The sequence below is a fragment of the Hyla sarda genome, chromosome 6 (assembly GCF_029499605.1).
Source record: "Hyla sarda isolate aHylSar1 chromosome 6, aHylSar1.hap1, whole genome shotgun sequence".
Lineage (NCBI taxonomy): Eukaryota > Metazoa > Chordata > Amphibia > Anura > Hylidae > Hyla > Hyla sarda.
In genome coordinates this window covers 113,196,943-113,217,913 of record NC_079194.1, presented here as the reverse complement: position 1 = coordinate 113,217,913, position 20,971 = coordinate 113,196,943, and the positions used below count along the sequence as shown (strand labels likewise).

At 41.7% G+C, this 20,971-nt stretch overlaps 1 protein-coding gene across 3 annotated transcripts in view; it reads right to left on the bottom strand.

The window, feature by feature from the left end:
- Positions 1–20,971, bottom strand: part of IL17RC (interleukin 17 receptor C) — a 57,580-nt gene that overhangs the window by 8,911 nt on the left and 27,698 nt on the right. For all 3 annotated transcript variants that reach the window (XM_056524727.1, XM_056524728.1, XM_056524730.1), the window contains exons 2-16: positions 18,156–18,177; positions 17,514–17,669; positions 17,195–17,335; positions 14,132–14,262; positions 11,984–12,095; positions 11,481–11,525; positions 11,177–11,307; positions 10,400–10,459; positions 8,911–8,968; positions 7,260–7,438; positions 3,343–3,393; positions 2,883–2,931; positions 1,623–1,741; positions 427–459; positions 283–351 (exon numbers count right to left, since the gene is read on the bottom strand). In XM_056524727.1, coding sequence (XP_056380702.1) covers positions 283–351; positions 427–459; positions 1,623–1,741; positions 2,883–2,931; positions 3,343–3,393; positions 7,260–7,438; positions 8,911–8,968; positions 10,400–10,459; positions 11,177–11,307; positions 11,481–11,525; positions 11,984–12,095; positions 14,132–14,262; positions 17,195–17,335; positions 17,514–17,669; positions 18,156–18,177 — 1,356 coding nt within the window. The remainder of the gene's footprint in view (positions 1–282; positions 352–426; positions 460–1,622; positions 1,742–2,882; positions 2,932–3,342; positions 3,394–7,259; positions 7,439–8,910; positions 8,969–10,399; positions 10,460–11,176; positions 11,308–11,480; positions 11,526–11,983; positions 12,096–14,131; positions 14,263–17,194; positions 17,336–17,513; positions 17,670–18,155; positions 18,178–20,971) is intronic.

The following is a 20,971-nucleotide window of genomic DNA, read 5'->3' as shown; positions in this document are numbered from 1 at the left end:
TCATTATAGAATGAATGAACTTTAAAGGGATTATCCAGGGTTAGAATAAAAAAGCTGATTTCTTCCAAAAGCAGCACCACATCTGTCCACAGGTTGTGATTGGTATTACAACTTGGCTCCATTTACTTCAATAGAACTGAGCTTGAATACTGCCAGGACAGTTGTGGAGCTATTTTAATTTATTTATTTTTTTGTCCTGGATAACCACTTTAATTACAAGAAACTGGAAAAAAAAAATTTAAGTCCACAGTAAAGTGATAGTACAGTATGATCCAATCTTACCCTTATACATTGTTCTGTGATGATATCCTCTACTACCTTCCGCTCAAGGAATTGTGCTTCTCTTGTCATCTAGAAAGGGAAAAAGAGTTAATCTAGTTGTGGGCGGAATGGCTGCGTAGTATTTTGCTTACACAAGGTACTCACCTTACTCCCCTCCACCCAAATCGCAAGGCCAGACTGTAAAGTGATAAACATTAGGGATTAGTTGATATTTTGGCCAAAAGCTCTTAACCTTAGCAACCTACCCCACACCACATTGTGGCTTCATTGCTTAGTAACATAGTTCATAAGGTTGAAAAAAGACCAGAGTCCATCAAGTTCAACCTATAACCCTAATGAGTCCCTACTGAGTTGATCCAGAGGAAGGCAAAAAACCCTCATACTAGAGGTAAAAATTCCTTCCCGACTCCAAATATGGCGATCAGAATAAATCCCTGGATCAACGTTCTGTCCCTATAGATCTAGTATCCATAACCAGCGATGTTATTATTCTCCAAGAATGCATCCAGATCTTCTTTTTTAAATTCTTTTACAGAGTTAACCATGACCACCTCCTCAGGCAGAGAATTCCACAGTCTCACTGCTCTTACTGTAAAGAACCCCCGTCTGTGCTGGTATAGAAACCTTCTTTCCTCTAAACATAGAGGATGCCCATATATCAGTAAGCATGGCATCCTTCCATGATTTATAGTTATCCCTGTAACTTTTGATGGGCTCCATTGTAAGTCTAAGGAACCTGTCTTCTACAGCATGATGGAGATCTAGTGATCTAAGGAGATATGCAGTGTCCTGACACCTGTGTCCCAACTACAAAGGTATAATAAGTCTAAATCTGTGACTGGATAGAGCATGTATTGTAGCTCTTTTGTCTGTCATTTCAGCATACACTATGCGTAAGGGTTAATGTTAGTTCTCTTTGCTGCCACCATTGGTAAAGGACGAGAGGAATATTGGTCTCATCACGGGACCCCATGGTTATAGGTTAGTAACACTAACAATGTGTCAAACAGTTAAACTGTATGAGCAGGGTTTTATAAGAGAACATTATGTGATGCCTCCAAAAAGAGTTCTACTTGACTTGGATAACATAATCCAACGCTATTAGAGACATTCTTCTTGTTTTCCCACTCATAGAAACCACTAGAAATATGATAGAACTGCAGCGCCCACTGATTGTTTTTTAATTTGTACACATTACTACTCTAATGCTACTCTATGTGAAACTGTTATCCTGTGTCTCTCCCTGTGTAACAACAAGTGGGAGAACTTATTACTGATCCCTGGCCTAAACGTTTATTGGTCAGCAGATCACTAAGGATTGTAGGAAAAGGATCTAGTACCTGGATGGTTGTATTTTCCAATGTAATGCACTTGTTTTCTCCCACAAAACAGAAAGAAGTGTTTTCATGTTTCTGCTTCAGGACAAGGACGGTGGTTTCATAACTCTTCTGCTTTGTCGCTGTGATAGAGAACAGGAGTAGATATCAATCACTCATCATGAGTAGATCTGCTTTATTCTAATGCCTATTGGGTCTTCAGGGGCTCTGATTGGTTAGATTTTTACCTCTCAGGTCCTTTATTTCTGCCAGATATAAGTGGAGCCCCTATTGGAATAAGACGTAGACAGCAGCAAAAAGGGGGGTCGAAAATTAGCGCTGCTGCTTCAAGGAGTGATGAAAGGGACACCATCAATGCACAAGACTATTTCTTATTTTTCACAGATAAAAAATTATACTGAACCGGTCCAACATCATTTTATCTTAATAAAAAAGTCCTGTACATTGGAGGTGTCCCTTTCATAACTCCTTGAATCAGCAGAGCTCATTTGAGACACCCCCCCCCCTTTTTTGTTGCTGTCTACGTCTATTTCCATTTCTACACCTAAAGGTATACTGATAAGGGGTATTGAGCTGCATACTGCACATCTCCCTTTACAAACCTCAGGCTTCATATAGAGTTGTGCCTATCCTATAGCAGAACCTAGATCGGTTAGTCCGGCACTACAGATGTGGTGGCAGGTTTCCTAGGTTTCTAGAATATACTACACCGGGAGCGCAATGGTATTTTGTTTGTTTGTAAATGAAGCAGTTGGAAACAATAACTTGACCAACTAAGAATTTTCATTATACAACAAAAGCTTCACAGTCCTGCTGATCATATTTCACTTTAATTCACTTTAACACGGTTGACTAAGAAAGATTTGTATACCCAGCACGGGCAGTCACTCACGTTTCAGAAGAGATCGTTCCATTATTCTTTTCTTCAAGCATTCTCAGGTATAGATTTAGTAGAAATAAAGTATAGACAGACATGGCAAGCTGCAATCTCGGCCAGTATCCAACTCTCCCATCGACGCAACAGCATTTCTGGGGCGGACCCCCTTAATCTCTGAGTCAACCGTGTTAGAGTGAATTATCTAATCCCTGGGCATGTATGCTATACAAATAAGACTTTTGTCAATTTCATGTCCACATCCAGGAGGATGGAATCTGTCTGCACCAGTGGCGTCATATAGCAGTTGGTTGTCTATTGACAGCTGATGGTATATACACAGTAGATCTTTACAGTGTCTGTGCATGTGACAGTACTTCAGTACTTACCATTCACGGGTAAACAGAAGGTGTGATTGATTTTCTTTTTAACCGACACCTATAAACAATATTACATGTTACTAAAAGTCCTATGTTTTAATCAGGTTAATATGTACAATCCTATAATGCCAACCAATACTGACTGCCCCTTTCCACATCAGCCTAATGTCAGAGGACCCTTCTAACAGTCATGAAAATGTCCCTTACAACGCTCTCATCACTAACACAGTTATTTGAGTAGGAAGAACATGTTCCCTCAAAGAACAAAAACAACTCTACCCTGCAATACTACTGGGGGCCTTCAGCCTTCTACCTCTCAGTTTATGGCCTCCACCTTGTCTCCTTTTCCCTGGTCATTATCAACACACTACTCTCCAGATAATATTAGTATATCTCAGTATATCTAATGTTCAGAACATGATGTTGTAACCTCAGCCACTTCACGGCGCTTTATTTTATCATCTTGTACCTGTAAACATAGAGAAGGGTGCAGATGATCCAGCTTCAGGGATCCAATGACCTGTTAAAAGCAAATGTGAAATCAGTGAAGGCCATTCTATGACATACAGCAATCCCAAGTAATGCTTCCTATATATTCACAAAATGCATGTGATGTATCCTATTAATCCTTGTAATCCATCTCATGTATTTAGTTGACAGGGGTTATGTATTATCACTGTGTGACTATAAATTCCTCCTATGCAAACGGATGGTGTGTCATTTACCTAATTCCCAGGAAATAGACAATCACACAACACTGCCTTCCAGGTGAATAGTACAGGTCATCCTGTCACCATGGTCAGACTGTGCTCTTAGTCTAAATGATGGCAGTCAACATGAGACAGCAGAATTAAAAACAGAATTGAACGAAAATGCAACAGAAGGTAATTGATCCTATCCATGCCCAAACTCCCCTCTTACATATAGCAATTCACTAATGTTTATTTTGTTAATCCTTGTAACTGTACTATGCTTCAAACTCTCTGACCTTCCCCAAACCAAACCTGACACCAAGTATTTATTTCTCCAGCCCACCTAATGTTGTCCTTTTTCCTCACCTTCCTTCTCGAATGCTCACAATCATCCAGCCCCCTCACCAAATCCAATATATCATGGATTACCACCTGCTACCTGACTGAGTACAGCAAACACCAGAGATCTAAGTGCTAGTGTTCAGCATCTGGAAGACCCCAAATGCTACAGTCATTCCAGTAAGTCTCAAGTCTATGTCTGATGTTACTACAAGTAGTCAAGTCCTGCATATAGTCAAGTCAAGTCCAATCTCAAGTCAAGTTAATTACAAGTATATTGGTCCAGCAAGCTGCGAGGTCCTTCTGGGTCCTGGCCACCTCTCTGGGAAATCTGGCCTTAGCTGTGAAGATAATTCCATCTGTCTTATACTCAGTAAAGCCTCCGTTTGACCATAACTGATTGTGGACTCTCATTTCACTACTAGCAACTGGGATAGCGGAGAAACCGGGCGTGTGGTGTTCTCGAACCCTAAAACCACACTTGCTTCACAAACACTAGGGGGTTAACAACATCATGCCCCCCGGGTTAATACCATCTGATCCCACCACTCACACCACTAAACCCGTGGTCCCGCCATAAACCCGTGGGTCACCACAACCAACTGTCTATCTTACCTACTGTTGCTCTCCCATCCCCTTGTAAGATTGTAAACCCACGTAGGCAAGGTCCCCTCCCCCTCTTTATCAGTCAGCCATTTACTCTGTTTCACGTTCATAGTACTTTCACTTGTGTTTGAAGATGTGTTTTACCCGTTACAATATGTAGAGCATCCTGGCGCCAAGTTCACTATAAAAATAGTAATAATCCTGTATACACATTGCACAATGGTGACAGGTGTGCAGCTTTACCATTCCTTTGTATTAGACATACAGTGCATGACCAAAATTATAGTAAGCAAACAGTAAGAAGATTTAGTCAAGGAGGAGCTCACAGACAAACAAACACACTAAAACATACACGCCTGGTACAAACTCCCATATGCACACTCAAGTCCATTGTTCAGCTGTAGTTTTCCTCCATAACAAGGTACATTGGGGAGTATTTATGTCTGATTTTTCATTTACACGTGCTCTTGTTTTTTTCTGTGGTAGACATGTTTTGAGTTTTTGCAGTGGTCAGGGATTTATGATGTGCAACTTTTTAGTCTGTCGCTAACTTAAGCGCAAATCTACAGCCCTGCCTTGGCTTACAGACTGACTGTGGACAGCATTATCGAAAAGTGGCACATTTGTCCGCGGTTTAAAAATTCACACAAAAAGTGGCAGTGGAGGCACCATACAAAGTGGATTAATGATGTAAGAAATGTGATCAGAACCATATTCATAACATGCCCTGCATAATACATTTGGAGCAGGTTCACAGTTTTCACCACATAAGTTAATGGAGTAAAAAAGATGTTCATCTACTCCACTTTTTGCAAATACCCTAGAACAACACTAGCCAGGTCCCCTAAAATCATTTATTGACATGGCTTTTGATACAGATTCATATTTCAGACCTGCAGGCATTAGGTATGCCCCTGTCAAGAACCTATGGGAGCACACCTTTATAATATGGTATGCCTTAAAAAGATTCTGGGTTCCAGGTGTCATATCGCCAGTATGGCACATGGTAGGTTGTGGGGCACTGTTACAGATTTTATGGGTCAAGAGCTTTACGTTGTGCCTCTAGTTCCTCCATTTAAAATTTAAGCTTCCAATTTAAAGAACAGAATGCAGAAGTACTGAAAACTGTGGGGAATTATACACAAAGTATAATAGAACTTTTTGTCATACAATAATGCTGATTTATATGCTGTAACTGGAATATCACTGGCATATTATGTGTAACTGGAATATCACTTTAATAGGCACAAGCCTAAAACTTTATACTCTATTTGTAACAATTATGGCTGCTCTATCAACCTTTACCACATTCCAAGGGACGATGAAGAGGTTAATGCGTGGACATGAACTTTGCACAGGTCATAAAAGCCAACGTTAATACAAAGTCATAATGAAGTCAAACTCAAATAAAAGGAATTTGGAAAAAAACAGGCAAAGACAGTTAAAACATGAAGGTTGAACACAGAAAAATGTGAATTCCAAAATTAAGGGACACCGAAGCTCTTTTTGTTTATGTAAATTGCTTTAAGCTCTTTTGTTGCCAATGTTTAAATAGTGGAATTGGGACATTTGAGTGCCTTCCCATAAAATGACCATAGAACACCCATTTTTGTATTAACACCTTCCCTTTTGCAGCCCACTTAGTGGGGTTTTCTCACCAAAATCATGATTGTTGGGAGATTTTTCTGTATTACTGGATGGTCACAACAGGGCTGTTGTGAAGTATAAAAAACTGTGTGCCCATCCCAACCATTAAAGGGGACCCCCCCGCGATCTCCATGCAGTGTCCACATTCTATGCGGGGCTGTATCTCCAGTCTCAGAAACCTCTTTGTTTACGGGACTGGAGATGTGACGTAACTCCATAGGCATGAATGGAGGGGGCGTGGCGGGACGTCATGCAGGGATCTGGGACCCCCCGCGATCTCCATGCAGTGTCCACATTCTATGCGGGGCTGCATCTCCAGTCTCAGAAACCTCTTTGTTTCTGGGACTGGAGATTAGTGTTGCTCGCGAATATTCGCAATTCGAATTTTATTCGCGAATATCGCATATTCGCGAATATAGCGCTATATATTCGTAATTACGAATATTCGTTTTTTTTTTTTGTTTTTTTTTCACAGTACACATCACAGTGATCATCCCTTTCTGCTTCCAGCTTGTGTGGTGTAAGAAGGCTCTAATACTACTGTGTGAGACTGGTGTGCGAATATTCGCCCATGCGAAAATTTGCATATGCTAATTTTCGCATATGCGAATTTTCGCTTATGCTAATTTTTGTATATACGAAAATAAAACGAGAATATTACGAATATGCGAATATTCGCGAATATATGGCGAATATTCGTCCATATATTCGCGAATATTCGCAAATTCGAATATGGCCTATGCCGCTCAACACTACTGGAGATGTGATGTAACTCCATAGGCACGAATGGAGGGGGCGTGGCGGGACGTCATGAGGGGGCGTGGTGTGACATCTCGTCTCCAGTCCCGGAAACCAAGAGGTTTCTGAGACTGGAGATTCTGCCCCGCATAGAATGCGGGTGCTGCATGGAGATCACGACGGGCCCCCTGCGATCAGACATCTTATCCCCTATCCTTTGGATAGGGGATAAGATGTATTTGGACAGAATACCCCTTTAAGAGCTTAGTTGTCATTTTTTTCAGAGTGTAAGAAATGAAAGGTAGGCTCTGACTAATTTTTTCTGTGTTTTGGTAAATGAGGCCTATTGTGTTCAATACCTCACCTCGCTCTGAATCTCCTGCCTGGTGTAAGGAATTTCATGGCATTCTGAATTATCGTTGGGTTTCCAACAAAGTAAAAATTTGGCGGACAGATTACAGGTTGCTGACAGGTTATAGAGCAGCATGTTGGACTCTATTTTCACAACAAGAGCCGACTCATTCAGCATCTTCTCTTCTGTATCTGAAATAAATAAAAATGTTATTTTGATTCTGATTATTACACATTAGGGGCTCAAGCATTAATGATCACCCGTAGACCACACATATTCCCATCTAATAGGGACAATGATTTTCTGATTGGTCAAAGCTACTCAATCATCATGAGTTGAGATGTTAATCCCCCCATGTTATAGGACCCTTAGTCCCTGAGCCACATCCTCTTATGTCAAATTGTACTTCTTTCCTTACATAAGTACCCAAAGAAACGCAAGGTCACTAGCTGCCATTACAGATCTCACAGGAGCCGCCATTCAGCTTTCCCGAAATCTCGAAGAAGACATTTCCAAAAATATGCAACAAAATATCCTCCACTGTATCCTCTCCAGGAAAGCTGAGTGCCAACCCCACATGATAGTTATCCGGCTTTTCCAGGAACGGATGAAGAATAAATCATGGATGTAAATTACTGGTTATTCTATAGCATATGTGTGGTGCAGGGTGTTGGAAGGGCAGATGTTGTTAACCCTTAGGGTAGATGGTATTAACCCTATGTGTTCGTGACACCAGGGCGTGGTTATCCTTTACACCACCCGAGGTATGGCCGCTGGTTCCTGGGCTAGGTGCGGGGCAAATAATTACTCCGATGCAAGGTTACGGAACAACGGCACTTTACTGAGTTAGACAGATGTTAAAGTCTTTACAGCTCAGTTTATGCCCAAGGAGATGCTCAGTGAACTTTAGGAGGTGTGTTGGCTCACTGGGACTTGTAGTGGACTTGGACTGAATTGTGCAACCCACGCTGATTTTAGTAAATGACAGACTTGACTATCTGCACTAGACTGGTCCCCTGTATTTGTGCTTACCACCAGGCTCTGATTTTCACCTGCAGGGGGTTAACTGGTAGTAGCTGCGTGGCTGCGTGACTAGGCCTTGGTCTCCCTCAGGAACACCAGACTACTTCTCAGGTCTTCAATTGACTGTACCTCAGCTAGATCTGCTCTGAACTGACTATGCTAGCTCCTCCCTGGTATATATATATATATGGGAGCAATTTGGAGGGATCCCATAGATCACCAACAAGTCACCTGGTCACCTTGCACCTTCCTTGGTAACAGAGGCCTTAACAACAGTATTTAAAGTGATAAATGCATCAAAAGATAAAAAAGCATATAACATGAGAACTTTTAACACTTTACAGTCCATAGGAGGGATGTGGACCCAGGAGAACACTGAAATGGAATCCGCCACACAGGACGGGCAGGTATACAGGATGACAACTCCTGTCCTGGGCCACCACATATGGGTTATATTAAAATCATCACACATTGGCTAGAGCTAAATTATAATCTTTGATAAAATTTGATCGTATATAAATTTTGTTTTTTTCCCATAGAGAAACCTTGAGATTGCAACATCATAAAACAAACTTGCTATGGAACCAAAGCCATAAGTTACATTATTCAGTAACAAAGTATATTAAGTTTATATACATACAGTTTGTAAATGGGCAGTATGCGTTTCTGACTCCATCATTCAGATGACTGTAACTAGCCTGCCAAAGAACAACATGATAAGTTACATTTATCAGTTTATATATTCATTTGAAACATTTAAAAACCGAAGCTGGGATACATGTGAGCTACGTGTGATCTCAGGGTTTACCAACAACTGTTCAGCCTTAACATCTCCTGTTTGAATAGCAAATATGGGGGGGGGGGGAGTCGAGGCTAAGCGGAGCCAAAGATATCGCAAGCAGCTTATCATCATTCCCTATTGAAATAACACTGTATATACTTGAGCATAAGCCGACCCGAATATAAGCCGAGGCCCCTAATTTCACCCAAAAAACCCAGGAAAAGTTATTGACTCGATTATAAGCCTAGGGTGGGAAATACATCATCCCCTCCTGTCATCACCCCCGTCATCATCACCGCCTGTCACTATCCAGACCCCCGTCATCATCACGCTGTCATCATCCAGACCCCTGTCATCATCACCACCTGTCACTATCCAGACCCCCGTCATCATCACCCTGTCATCATCCAGACCCCCGTCATCATCACCCTGTCATCACCCCCCCCTTCATCATCACCGCCTGTTAATCCCTTCAATCAGTGGTCTTCAACCTGCTGACCTCCAGATGTTGCAAAACTACAACTCCCAGCATGCCCGGACAGCCGTCGGCTGTCCGGGCATGCTGGGAGTTGTAGTTTTGAAACATCTGGAGGTTCGCAGGTTGAAGACCACTGCGGCCTTTGTCATCATCCAGACCCCCCCTTTAGTTTTCTACTCACCTCCCCTCGGTGGGAAGGAAGGGTGAGCTGGTCCGGGCCATCTATGCTGCAGGGACCGTCCGGTGGGGAGGGTTAGTCGTTCCGGGCTGTCCATCTTCACCGGGAGGCCCTCTTCTCCACTCCGGTCCCGGTCTAGTGACGTTGCCTTGACGACGACGCACAGGGATGTTCATGCGCAGGGACGTCCCTGTGCGTCGTCGTCAAGGCAACGTCACTAGTCCAGGGCCAGGCCCGGAGCGAAGAAGAGGGACAGCCCGGAACGACTAACCCTCCCCACGGGACAGTCCCTGCAGCATAGATGTCCCGGACCAGCTCACCCTTCCTTCCCTCCGAGGGGAGGTGAGTAGAAAACTAAAGGGGGGGTCTGGATGATGACGAAGGCAGCAGTGGTCTTCAACCTGCGGACCTCCAGATGTTTCAAAACTACAACTCCCAGCATGCCCGGCAGCCATCTGGAGGTCCGCAGGTTGAAAACCACTGAAAGGGATTGAAAGGCGCAGAGTTCACTCGAGAATAAGTCGAGGGGGGGGGGGGGGCGTTTTCAGCACAAAAAATCGTGCTGAAAAACTTGGCCTATACTCGAGTATATACGGTAGTCAACCACAAGACTAGTTAAAGTGCTATTCACAAAGAGAAAATGCTCAAACCTCTATCTAGAACCAATGCGAATGCAGAATAAGGTAACTTACCTCAAAACACAAACATGGAACGATATCTGCTTTGGGAATAAGGAAACGTTCTTCTCCATGCTGAAAGAAACAAATATTTAATTAAAACTTTTATTTATGTGTTCTACCTATTTATTATCTGTCTATCTAATATAATTCTATCTATCTCATATCTATCTCATATCAACTATCTATCTATCTCATATCTATCTATTATCTATCTATCTATCTCATTTCTATCTATCTCATATCTATCTCATATCTATCTATATCTATCTATCTATCTCATATCTATCTATCTCATATCTATCTCATATCAACTATCTATCTCATATCTATCTATCTCATATCTATCTATCTCATATCTGTCTATCTATCTCATATCAACTATCTATCTATCTCATATCTATCTATCTCATATCTATCTATCTCATATCTATCAATCTCATATCTATCTATCATCTATCTATCTCATATCTATCTCATATCTATCTATCTCATATCAACTATCTATCTATCTCATATCTATCTATATCTATCTATCTCATATCTATCTATCTCATATCTATCTATCTCATATCAACTATCTATCACTCTCATATCTATCTATTATCTATCTATCTATCTATCTCATATCTATATCTATCTATCTCGTATCTATCTATCTCATATCTATCTATCTGTCTCATATCTATCTCATATCTATCTATTTAATCTTTTTTACTCAAGCATACACCTACATTCCAATTTTCTTTCTAGATATTATTAACTGCTGTTGTATTTGCCAACAATACTCACTAAAATATGTATCGTGTCATTTCTTTTATTTCTGGATTTAAGAAAGACCCGTAATTTTATGTTCCTGTCAGAGGTCCCGTTAAGTACGCCAACAGACACATCATCTCCAACATCAAATTTCAGGCTGGGTGCTGCACGGAAAACAAGAATGTTCATTCTAATTTACTTTTAGAGATATACCGTAATAGTCTGCAACTATGGGGGCGTTCTCGGAGCTATAGTTTTGCAACTGATGGAAAACCACAAGCTGAACATCACCACTCAATATTTTAGAACAATATTAAATACATTTATTTAAATTTACCTTCACATTCCACAATATTTTCCTTGGGATCCAGCTCTGTGCAACCTACAAAAATAATAAACATTGAGTAAAATACTTTGAAAATTGATTAGGATTTAAAGAGAAATTCCTATTATCTATTGCTGTAACATTTCTCGGATTCTGAAGTTCTGAACAACAATAATACTGCCCCTATGAACAAGATTAACTACTATTATACTGTCTCCTAATATAACTATTATAATACGGCCCCTTATGGACAATAATATAACTACTATAATATTACAAGAATATAACTAATATAATACAGTGTCATATGAACAAAAATATAACTATTTATGATACTTCTCTCATGTACAAGAATATAATAACTATTTTAATACTTCCTGCAGTGTACTGGAATTTAAATACTAATACTTCCCCCTATGTAAAACATCATAATACTTCCCTCTATGTACAAGAATATAACTACTATAATACTTCTCTCTATTTAGGAGAATATATTTACTACTTTTGCCTCTTACCTGGCAAGCTATGGTGCACATGAAGTTCCTCAAAATACCTTGGGTTTGTATAGGAAGTGACATTAAAGTCATTGCCAGGTCTTGCATTAATGCTATTATACACTACAGATCCCTGTAAAATAATATAAGTCATAACATGAAAATGCACTGACATAATGGATGATAGAATGATGACTAGCTTTAGGCTCTACAGACTGGCACAAGCAGCCCTGCAGTATGGGGTCCCCAACAAACACCTCCTCATCTCTCAGCTTGCTAAACTTGCTGTAGCAAAACTAATTGGATTGTCGGGAAGTTACAAAAGGGAGTACATGCAGCTCACAATACACGTGTCAAGGTTATCCGCTAAAGGAAATACAATACCAAAATGTCCAGGAAAATTTGTGATTAAATAAAGAAAAGTTGAGTACGGTCTTTAGAAGTAAGCTACTGAAGAAGGGGGTCAGAACGTCACCGAAACACGTTTAGCATTTCATCAACATACCCCAACTTAACACAATTGGACCAAATGCAGCACTGATGAAATTCTATTCTGTTCAACCACTGCCAACACCTGGGATACCTGAGTGTGCGCTCAGGCTCCCACAAGGAAGCCAATCCCCCGCATTCTCCATGCCAGCTGCTTGCTCACCCATATGGCTGGATCCAGGGCTAGGGCGAGCGCTGATCGCTACAGAGTAAAACAAAGACCGGACTGAAAATAAGGTCAAGTAAGTGGTACACAGTACCAGTCCTCTCCTTAGGTACATAGATAGTACCATACTATTTGGACACAAATTGTGATATATAGTATCCAAGGGGCTCAGTGCCATCTGAGCCATAGGACTGCAGTGGTACAATATACTTGCACCTACAGCACTGCCGAGCACCACTGGTCTTTTCCTTTCTCAGGAGACCAGAGCAAGCAGATACCGCTGCTTTTTACAGCACAGTTATATAGCGCCCAACGCTATCTCCGCGTATTCTTTTCCTACAGGAGACAGAGTTCCACCTTTTTCTTTCACAGGAACTGTTTTATGCCTCGTAGCACTTTACCTTTTATCTCCATAGAATATGGACTAATAGACTACAGTTACATACCCATAAGCGCATTGCGCAATTCATATATGCTACTACAAATATATTGCGCAATAGAAAGTTAACAGTTGAGGGTACTATTATATTTTAAACTGTATTTTATGTTTTTTCATGTACTTTTATTTGTAGTATTGTTTTTATTTTACCCAGCCTACCACAAGGGCCCTGTGGCAAGGACTGGTTGTTCCTACCTATTTAAGACTTATTAAATTAGTATTGTTTTTTTCCTTATCTAGTTCTACACCTTTTCTTTTCCACCATAACCCTAACTAACTTTAAACAAGGCAATGTGATGATCCAACCACACTGTGGTCCTTAATTAACATGGTGTCAAGGACCCCAGTCGGGGACTCTTTAAAGCTTTAGAGGACCGCACTCCTCTTTTTCTCTATTTAGTCTGTCATTTAGGCTGTCAGTGTTTAATCATTGGCAGTAAGATCTTCTGTTGATAGACCTGTAAAAACCTTTTAGGGTAGGGTCACGCATAGCGCCTCCACAGCGCTGCCAGCAGACGGCAAAGTGAGCTCCCTGCTGCAGCCAGGTAGCTTTGTGTGTCCGCTCAGGAATGCCGAAGGGAAATCTGCCACTACAAGCGGACATACAGCTACACTCTGTGCCATCGGTGCAACTGCAGTGTGAAATACGCTGCGGATGCGCTGTGTGTGACCCTACCCTTATAAGGGATATTCAGGTTTTGAGTTCATTGATTTCAGTGTAAAGCCAAATATAAATAGTCACATACAATGGAGAAGGGGAAATGGGAACAGAACTCAAAAGTCATGTGGTACCTGGGACTTGGTGGAAATTAACATTTAAGCTCTACTTGCTTCTAAGAGCTGCAAACGTCATTGAATAGCTGTTAGGGTATAAAAGCAAACTGCCTTTCCTACAGCTGATGGTGGTTACATACAGGGCTGTGTACATTACACAAGGGGGTGCTGAAAGTGATAGCGAACTTAGAGGCATGCCAGGCAGCCCTGGACTCATTACAGAAGGGCTTGGGGCATACTGACTGTCACAGAAAAGTATAAATGCATATGGGATAGGACAGAGTCACAGATAGTTCCTTACCACCTTTATGCTGGTCTTGGTGTCTTTTATCTGTGGAACAGATGACTGAGGCAATGAAACTCTGACAAAGGAACATAAATAGCTGGTCGGGACTACCCGCATTATATAAAGGTTGGCACAGAGCAAGGAATCTGCAAATACAAGATAATGATTTAATGGGAACATTGTTGACATGTTAGGGGCAGGAACAGAGACAGCTGGAGTATGAAATTACTATTTACCAGGCCATACCCAAAAGGAAATAAATGTTGCATAATAAAATGGGCAGCCTGAGGTCACCTAAACCTACAAATAGGTTGGCATACAATGGTGGGATGGACAGGTGAATCTGCCACTAGACAATACCCAAGGGGCTGTCCACTTAACAAAAACTATTCTTATACACCCTTTAAGATCATTTTGAGTTATTAGAGGAGGGTTCCCTGTTCAGGACCCTCACCTTTTGTAACAAAGAGCATCTCTTTATCTCCTGTGTTACATAGATAACACCTGTGTAATACTTCATTGAATCAGTGGTGGCGCTGCAGGGAAACGGAGCGAATAATGTTAGGTGTTACCACAGATTACAGGTGGGGTCCCAGCAGGGGAACACTTAGTGATCAGCTCAATTTCAAGGGGTCTTTGTAGGGATTTAATCTCTAACCAGGGTCCTGAAATAGTCCTACAGGGTTTGCTCTATTTGATTAATGTCTGACCCGCAATGGATGCTCGCAGTGATGACCAAATAGTATCCACTTCGGGGGTTCCCCTTATGTTCTTAATAGGGGATACAAATGCTTTCCACCACCCATGTTTTTTGTGGGGTTTGTCTTGCACATATGTGTTTCTTTATGGAATTGTAAAAACTCTTGGGAAGATTGGAAGAGAAACTTGAAATGGGCCATAGTGCTGAAAGACGTGTATAGGGGAAAGAGTTGTATTAAAGAGGACCTGTGGTGCCCTGATTACAATGCTGTTGTTATTTTGTTGCCATACTATATACTTGACTATCTGTACTTTTCTCTCAATATTCAGATGGGCAGGAATTTTTTTTTGAAAAAGAGGTAGGAATGCTAGGCTGTGGGGGGGGGGGGGTGAATCAGATTTAGGAGGTGTTTAAATATAAGGCTGAGGGGGTGAATCAGGCTCAGGAGAGGCATGAAAATGATGCTGAGGGGTTGTGAAGCTCACCAGCTTGCAGTATCAGATCATGGGAGAAAACCTGTGGAGTGAATGCATCTGAACCGAGTCTCAGGGTAAATTCTAGAGATGAGCAAATCGGTTCGGCAAAGCAATTCTAGAGAAGTCAAATTCGTTCCGAATTTCATGAAAAATTTGAATCCGACCGAATCCGAACTTCAACTCGATTCGAAATAACGAATTTCTTCATTAGTGACACCCCTGCGATTGTCCTGTATAATGTGTAGATGCAAGCGGCTTTCTCCTGCGCTCGCATCTCTGCAATAGATAGGATGATCAGGAGTGACACCTGTTGTGATCTGTCCTTAACTGCAGGTACTACTGCTTCTAGCATGGACCACACTCTGCTCCATGCTGGGAGCTGTAGTACCTGCATTAATAGACAGATCACAGTGGGTGTCACTTCTGATACCCGATGCTATCATCCTGTATAATGTATAGATGCGTGCGGCCGGCTGCTCTTCTCTGGTCCCACTGTAGTATGAGTATATGCCGTATATATACCTATTATTCATATTTCCCACAGAGAGCTGTGATTGGTTCCAGCCATCTGGCTAATCACAGCTCTCTGCGGGATATATGAATAAGTTATGTGAATTCTATTCACATCACTGAACGGCCGGAGAATAATGCAGAGATGCGAGCACAGGAGAAAGCCGCTCAATCTCTGCAGTAGAAAGGACAATCGCTTTGGGTATCAGGAGTGACACCTGGGGCGATCTGTCTATTAGTACAGGTACTACAGCTCCCATCATGGAACAGTCTGTTCCATCCTGGGAGTAGTAGTACTACCTAAAAAATAAAAAATAAATAGAGATGGCATTAACCCCTTGTATTCGTGATGCCAGAGTGTGGTTTATCCTCAATACCACCCGAAGGTATACCGCTGGATCCTGGGCTAGGCTTGGGGGCAATAATGACACAGAGTTACGGACAACAGTAGCTTTACTGAGTGACAGATGGTACAGTCTATATAGTGTAGGCGGGCCCACGGAGGTGACCAGTGACTTCAGAGACCTTAAGGGCTTGCTGGGACTTGCAGTGGTTTTGGACAATTTAGTGTAGGCAATGTTGACTTGGCAATAGATGACTAACTTGACTGGAGACAGGCTAAGCTGTGACTTTAGCTTACTTGTAGCTTGTGGCTGCAGACTTGACTTGAGGCTCCTATGACTCCAGACACACTCTTAGGCTCGACTGCACCTCAGCAAAGACTCAGGAACTAAGAGAGGGAAGAGACTCCTCCCAGGGCTTTTATGGGTGAGACTCTGGTGGGGTCCCATTGGTCACCCTTAAAGGAGTACTCCGCCCGGGGACATCTTATCCCCTATCCCCTTATCCCCTATCCGCAGCTGGGGACCACCACAATCTTGTATTCGCCACCCACCTGTGTGAGCTGCACGCCGCGGTGCCAGTTCACAAACAGCCGGGTGGCGACCACGGGGCCGCAGTATCGTGATGTCACGACTCCGCCCCCGTGTGAAGTCATTTCCGCCCCCACTATGCCAGTCTATGGGAGGGGGCGTGACAGCTACAAGGGCTCATTTTTCTGCTGACAGGTCCACTTTAAGTTAAGGGGTGGAGCTTTGTTTGCAAGGTGGGCTTAGGGTTTATGATGTTCAGTACAGACAGAGCCTGTATCTTCTTACACATAAACTAGCGCTGTAATGGAGGAAACGGAGGAAGACAACCTGAATTTCTCCTGAGAAACCTACAGAAAAGCATTGTGTTGTAAATTCTGCAAGTGTCACAACATTGTTGTTCATAGCAACCAATCATTGGGCAGCAGTGATTGGTTGCTATGGGCAACTAGCTTAGTTTTTCGTGTTGGATAGTTTTCATCAATGAGGTCCATTATCTTATTGAGAATCAACTATATCTTACCATTGCTGGGTTTATTAACTGTTATATACAGGCTGAGATTGGTCGAGTCATTGTTTTCCATGTAGTCTTCAATATAGTCATAATCTTCATAGTAATCATATTCATCATCACAGTCACCTGAGCCCAGTTCATCAGAATAGTCTAGAAAGTAATAGAAGTCATCAATACTATTTTCCAGTATATACCAAGCCTCAGTTTTAACACATGGCATTGCTATGGGTTATGCTAAGTGACAGACTCAGGTCTACTACATCCATAGCTACGTATGCTGCACACTTTTCAAATCTCTTATACAACAAACAAAGGTTGTTTTTGATACCTAATAAGAAAGCCACAGATATGTCCATGGTGACTTGAACGCAGAGATGACATCCCTTTTGATCGTCGCACCTTTTCACTGTTTTCGCTCTGATATTCGTTGGTATCAAAACAGGAAATTCAGATGTTTCTATGTTTCCAAGGATACAGAAAGTGTCTGCATGACGAAAGAAAATTATAAGTGTTATAAGGACAAAGGGTTAGATGCATTTATTACATTTTTAAAATTACTGTTAGGGCCTATCACAATCACAATACAGCTCAGCAGCCTCCCATAGTTCTCAATAGGATTCTGCTGCACCATTCACACCACAGAGTTTCTAGTCCCCAGAAATGCCGGACTACAGACTCTGTGAACATGTCTAGAAGACGCATTTCAGAGCGGTCCTAATGCCAACTTGCTTTGCTTGTGCCTCTCCAGACAGAATCTCTGCCCAGAATATCTTTGGGCGGAGATTCTGTAGTGTGAATGAGCCCCTACCCCCACCATGTCAGATTGCAGAGTTTCTTTTCCCTGGGTAGAGCCTATATTATATCATGGTTGGCCAATAAATATATAAAAGTTCACTAAGCTGGTTAAACAGAGTCAATGTCAGCTTAGAAGATGGCAACAAGTGTAAGCAGAAGATAATATTATACATACCAGAGGAATTGCACTGAAGACCCTGAAAGAAAAAAAAAGTATGAGTATGACAATCCACTGTTTCTTTAAGATAACACATCAGATAGCCATGATAAATGGATTGTCATGGGAATTAGGGCCACAGGGGAAAATGTTTAAATATGTACTCACATTCCTTGATCCCCCACTGACACCCATCCAACCATGTTGATCCCAGCTGCTCAACTGTCCTTGTCTCAACACATAGGAAATGACTGTCCACCCACTCTCTCCCCAGGGGGGTATTTCCTATCTGTCAAAAGGAGAGCAGGAAGCACTGAGCAGCTAGGGCTGGCACCATCAAAACAGCACTGTCATGGGATTGGTGGCAATTGAGTACATTTTTTATTCATTTTTTTATCCCACATTGAGTATGATTAAAAATAAAAATAATTTAAAGGGTTGTTCAACATATTTAAGAACACTTCCTACTGCAGTTACTGGCCTCAGTGGTCTTGTGCCATATACCGAGTGTAGTGGTTAGTTGAAGCGGTAACGATGGTAAGAAAACATGTCGGACAACATGTTAGCAAAAATATGACTACCTGAACTCACGACTAGGGGGTGGAAAAAGTAAATATATTAAACAAATTCTTCTCCACTGTATTCACCGATGAAAATTAAATGCCAGGTGAAATACAGCGAGATAAGGTAAACTCCCCAGTACAGGTCACCTGTCTAAGGCTGGGTTCACACTACGTTTTTCAACTAAGGTTCCCGCATACGTTTTCTATCAAAAACCGTATGGGGAAAAAAAAACGGATGGAACAGTATGGGAAAAAGTAAACCGTATGGGTTTTTAAACAGTATACTGTTTTTAAAAGTGCATACTGTTCCGTCCGTTTTTGTAGAAAAAAAACCCATACGTTTTTGAAAATTTTGTCCATTTTTAATGGGAGGGGTCTTGGGTGGGGACTTTAGGATTCAAATGCGCATGTGCAAAGTAAAAACGTATACGTGTTTCCCGTATGGAACCGTATACATGTGCGTTTCCTATTGACGTCCATGTTAAAAAAACGTATGCGGTTGCAGTACGGTTTTTAAACCGGAGACAAAATCGTGGTCAACCACGGTTTTGACTCCGGTTTAAAAACCGTACTGCAACTGCATACGTTTTTTTAACATGGACGTCAATGGGAAACGCACATGTATACGGTTCCATACGGGAAAAACGTATACGTTTTTACTTTGCACATGCGCATTTGAATCCTAAAGTCCCCACCCAAGACCCCTCCCATTAAAAATGGACAAAATTTTCAAAAACGTATGGGTTTTTTTTCTACAAAAACGGACGGAACAGTATGCACTTTTAAAAACAGTATACTGTTTAAAAACCCATACGGTTTACTTTTTCCCATACTGTTCCATCCGTTTTTTTCCCCATACGGTTTTTGATAGAAAACGTATGCGGGAACCTTAGTTGAAAAACGTAGTGTGAACCCAGCCTAAACCGGGAAGAAGTACAGGTCACCTGTCTAACCCAGGAAGAAGTACAGTGCCACCTACAAAAAATCAAAATAGACAAATTGCCAGGTCAAGATGGCATTCCCCCCCCCCCCCCCCGTGTTCTAAAGGAATTAAGTAATGTAATAGACAGACCTCTTTTTAATATTCAGGGACTCTTTAGTAACAGGGACTGTTCCACGGGACTGGCGCAATGCAAATGTGGTGCCAATATTTAAAAAGGGGCCAAAAGGTGACCCCGGGAATTAAAGACCTATTAGTTTATCCTCTGTTGTATGTAAATTGTTTGAGGGTTTTCTAAGAGATGCTATTTTGGAGTATCTTGATAAAAATAAATGTATGACTCCATATCAGCATGGCTTTATGAGGGATAGGTACTGTCAAACTAACCTGATCAGCTTTTTTGAGGAGGTGAGCTCCAGACTTGACCAGGGGCAATCGCTGGATGTCCTATATTTGGATTTTTCCAAAGCATTTGATACGATGCCACATAAAAGGTTGGTGCATAAAATGAGAATGCTTGGAACTGGGGGGAAAATGTGTGCAAGTGGGTAAGTAACTGGCTCAGTGATAGGAAACAGAGGGTGGTTATTAATGGTACTTATTCTGATTGGGTGACTGTGACTAGTGGGGTACCACAGGGGAAAGTCTTGGGTCCTGTTCTATTTAATATATTTATTGATAACCTTGTAGAGGGGTTGAATAGTAAAGTAGCAATCTTTGCAGATGATACTAAACTCTGTAAAGCGGTAAACACTATAGAGGACAGGGCACTTTTACAAATGGATCTGGGTAGGTTGGAGGTTTTGGCTGAGAAGTGGCAGATGAGGTTCAACACTGATGAAACAAAATCCGGGCTGGGATTATGTATTAAATGGGAGAACACTTGGGATAACTGACGTGGAAAAGGACTTGGGAGTCTTAATGAACAGTAAATTTAGCTGTAGTGCCCAGTGTCGGGCAGCTGCTGCCAAGGCAAATAAAATCATGGGGTGCATCAATAGGGGCATAGATGCCCACGACAAGGAAATAATTCTACTGCTATACAAATCACTAGTCTGACCACACATAGAATACTGTGTACAGTACTGGGCACCAGTGTACACAAAAGATATAGTGGTGCTGGAGAGGGTTCAGAGACGGGCAACCAGAGTAATACGGGGAATAGAAGGACCCAGAAAGATTATCAGAATTAGGGTTATTTATTTTAGAAAAAAGAAGGCTTAGAGGAGACCTAATAACTATTTATAAATATATCAGGGGACCGTACAGAGATCTCTCCCATGATCTATTTGTACCCAGGACTGTATCTATAACAAGGGGGCATCCTCTTC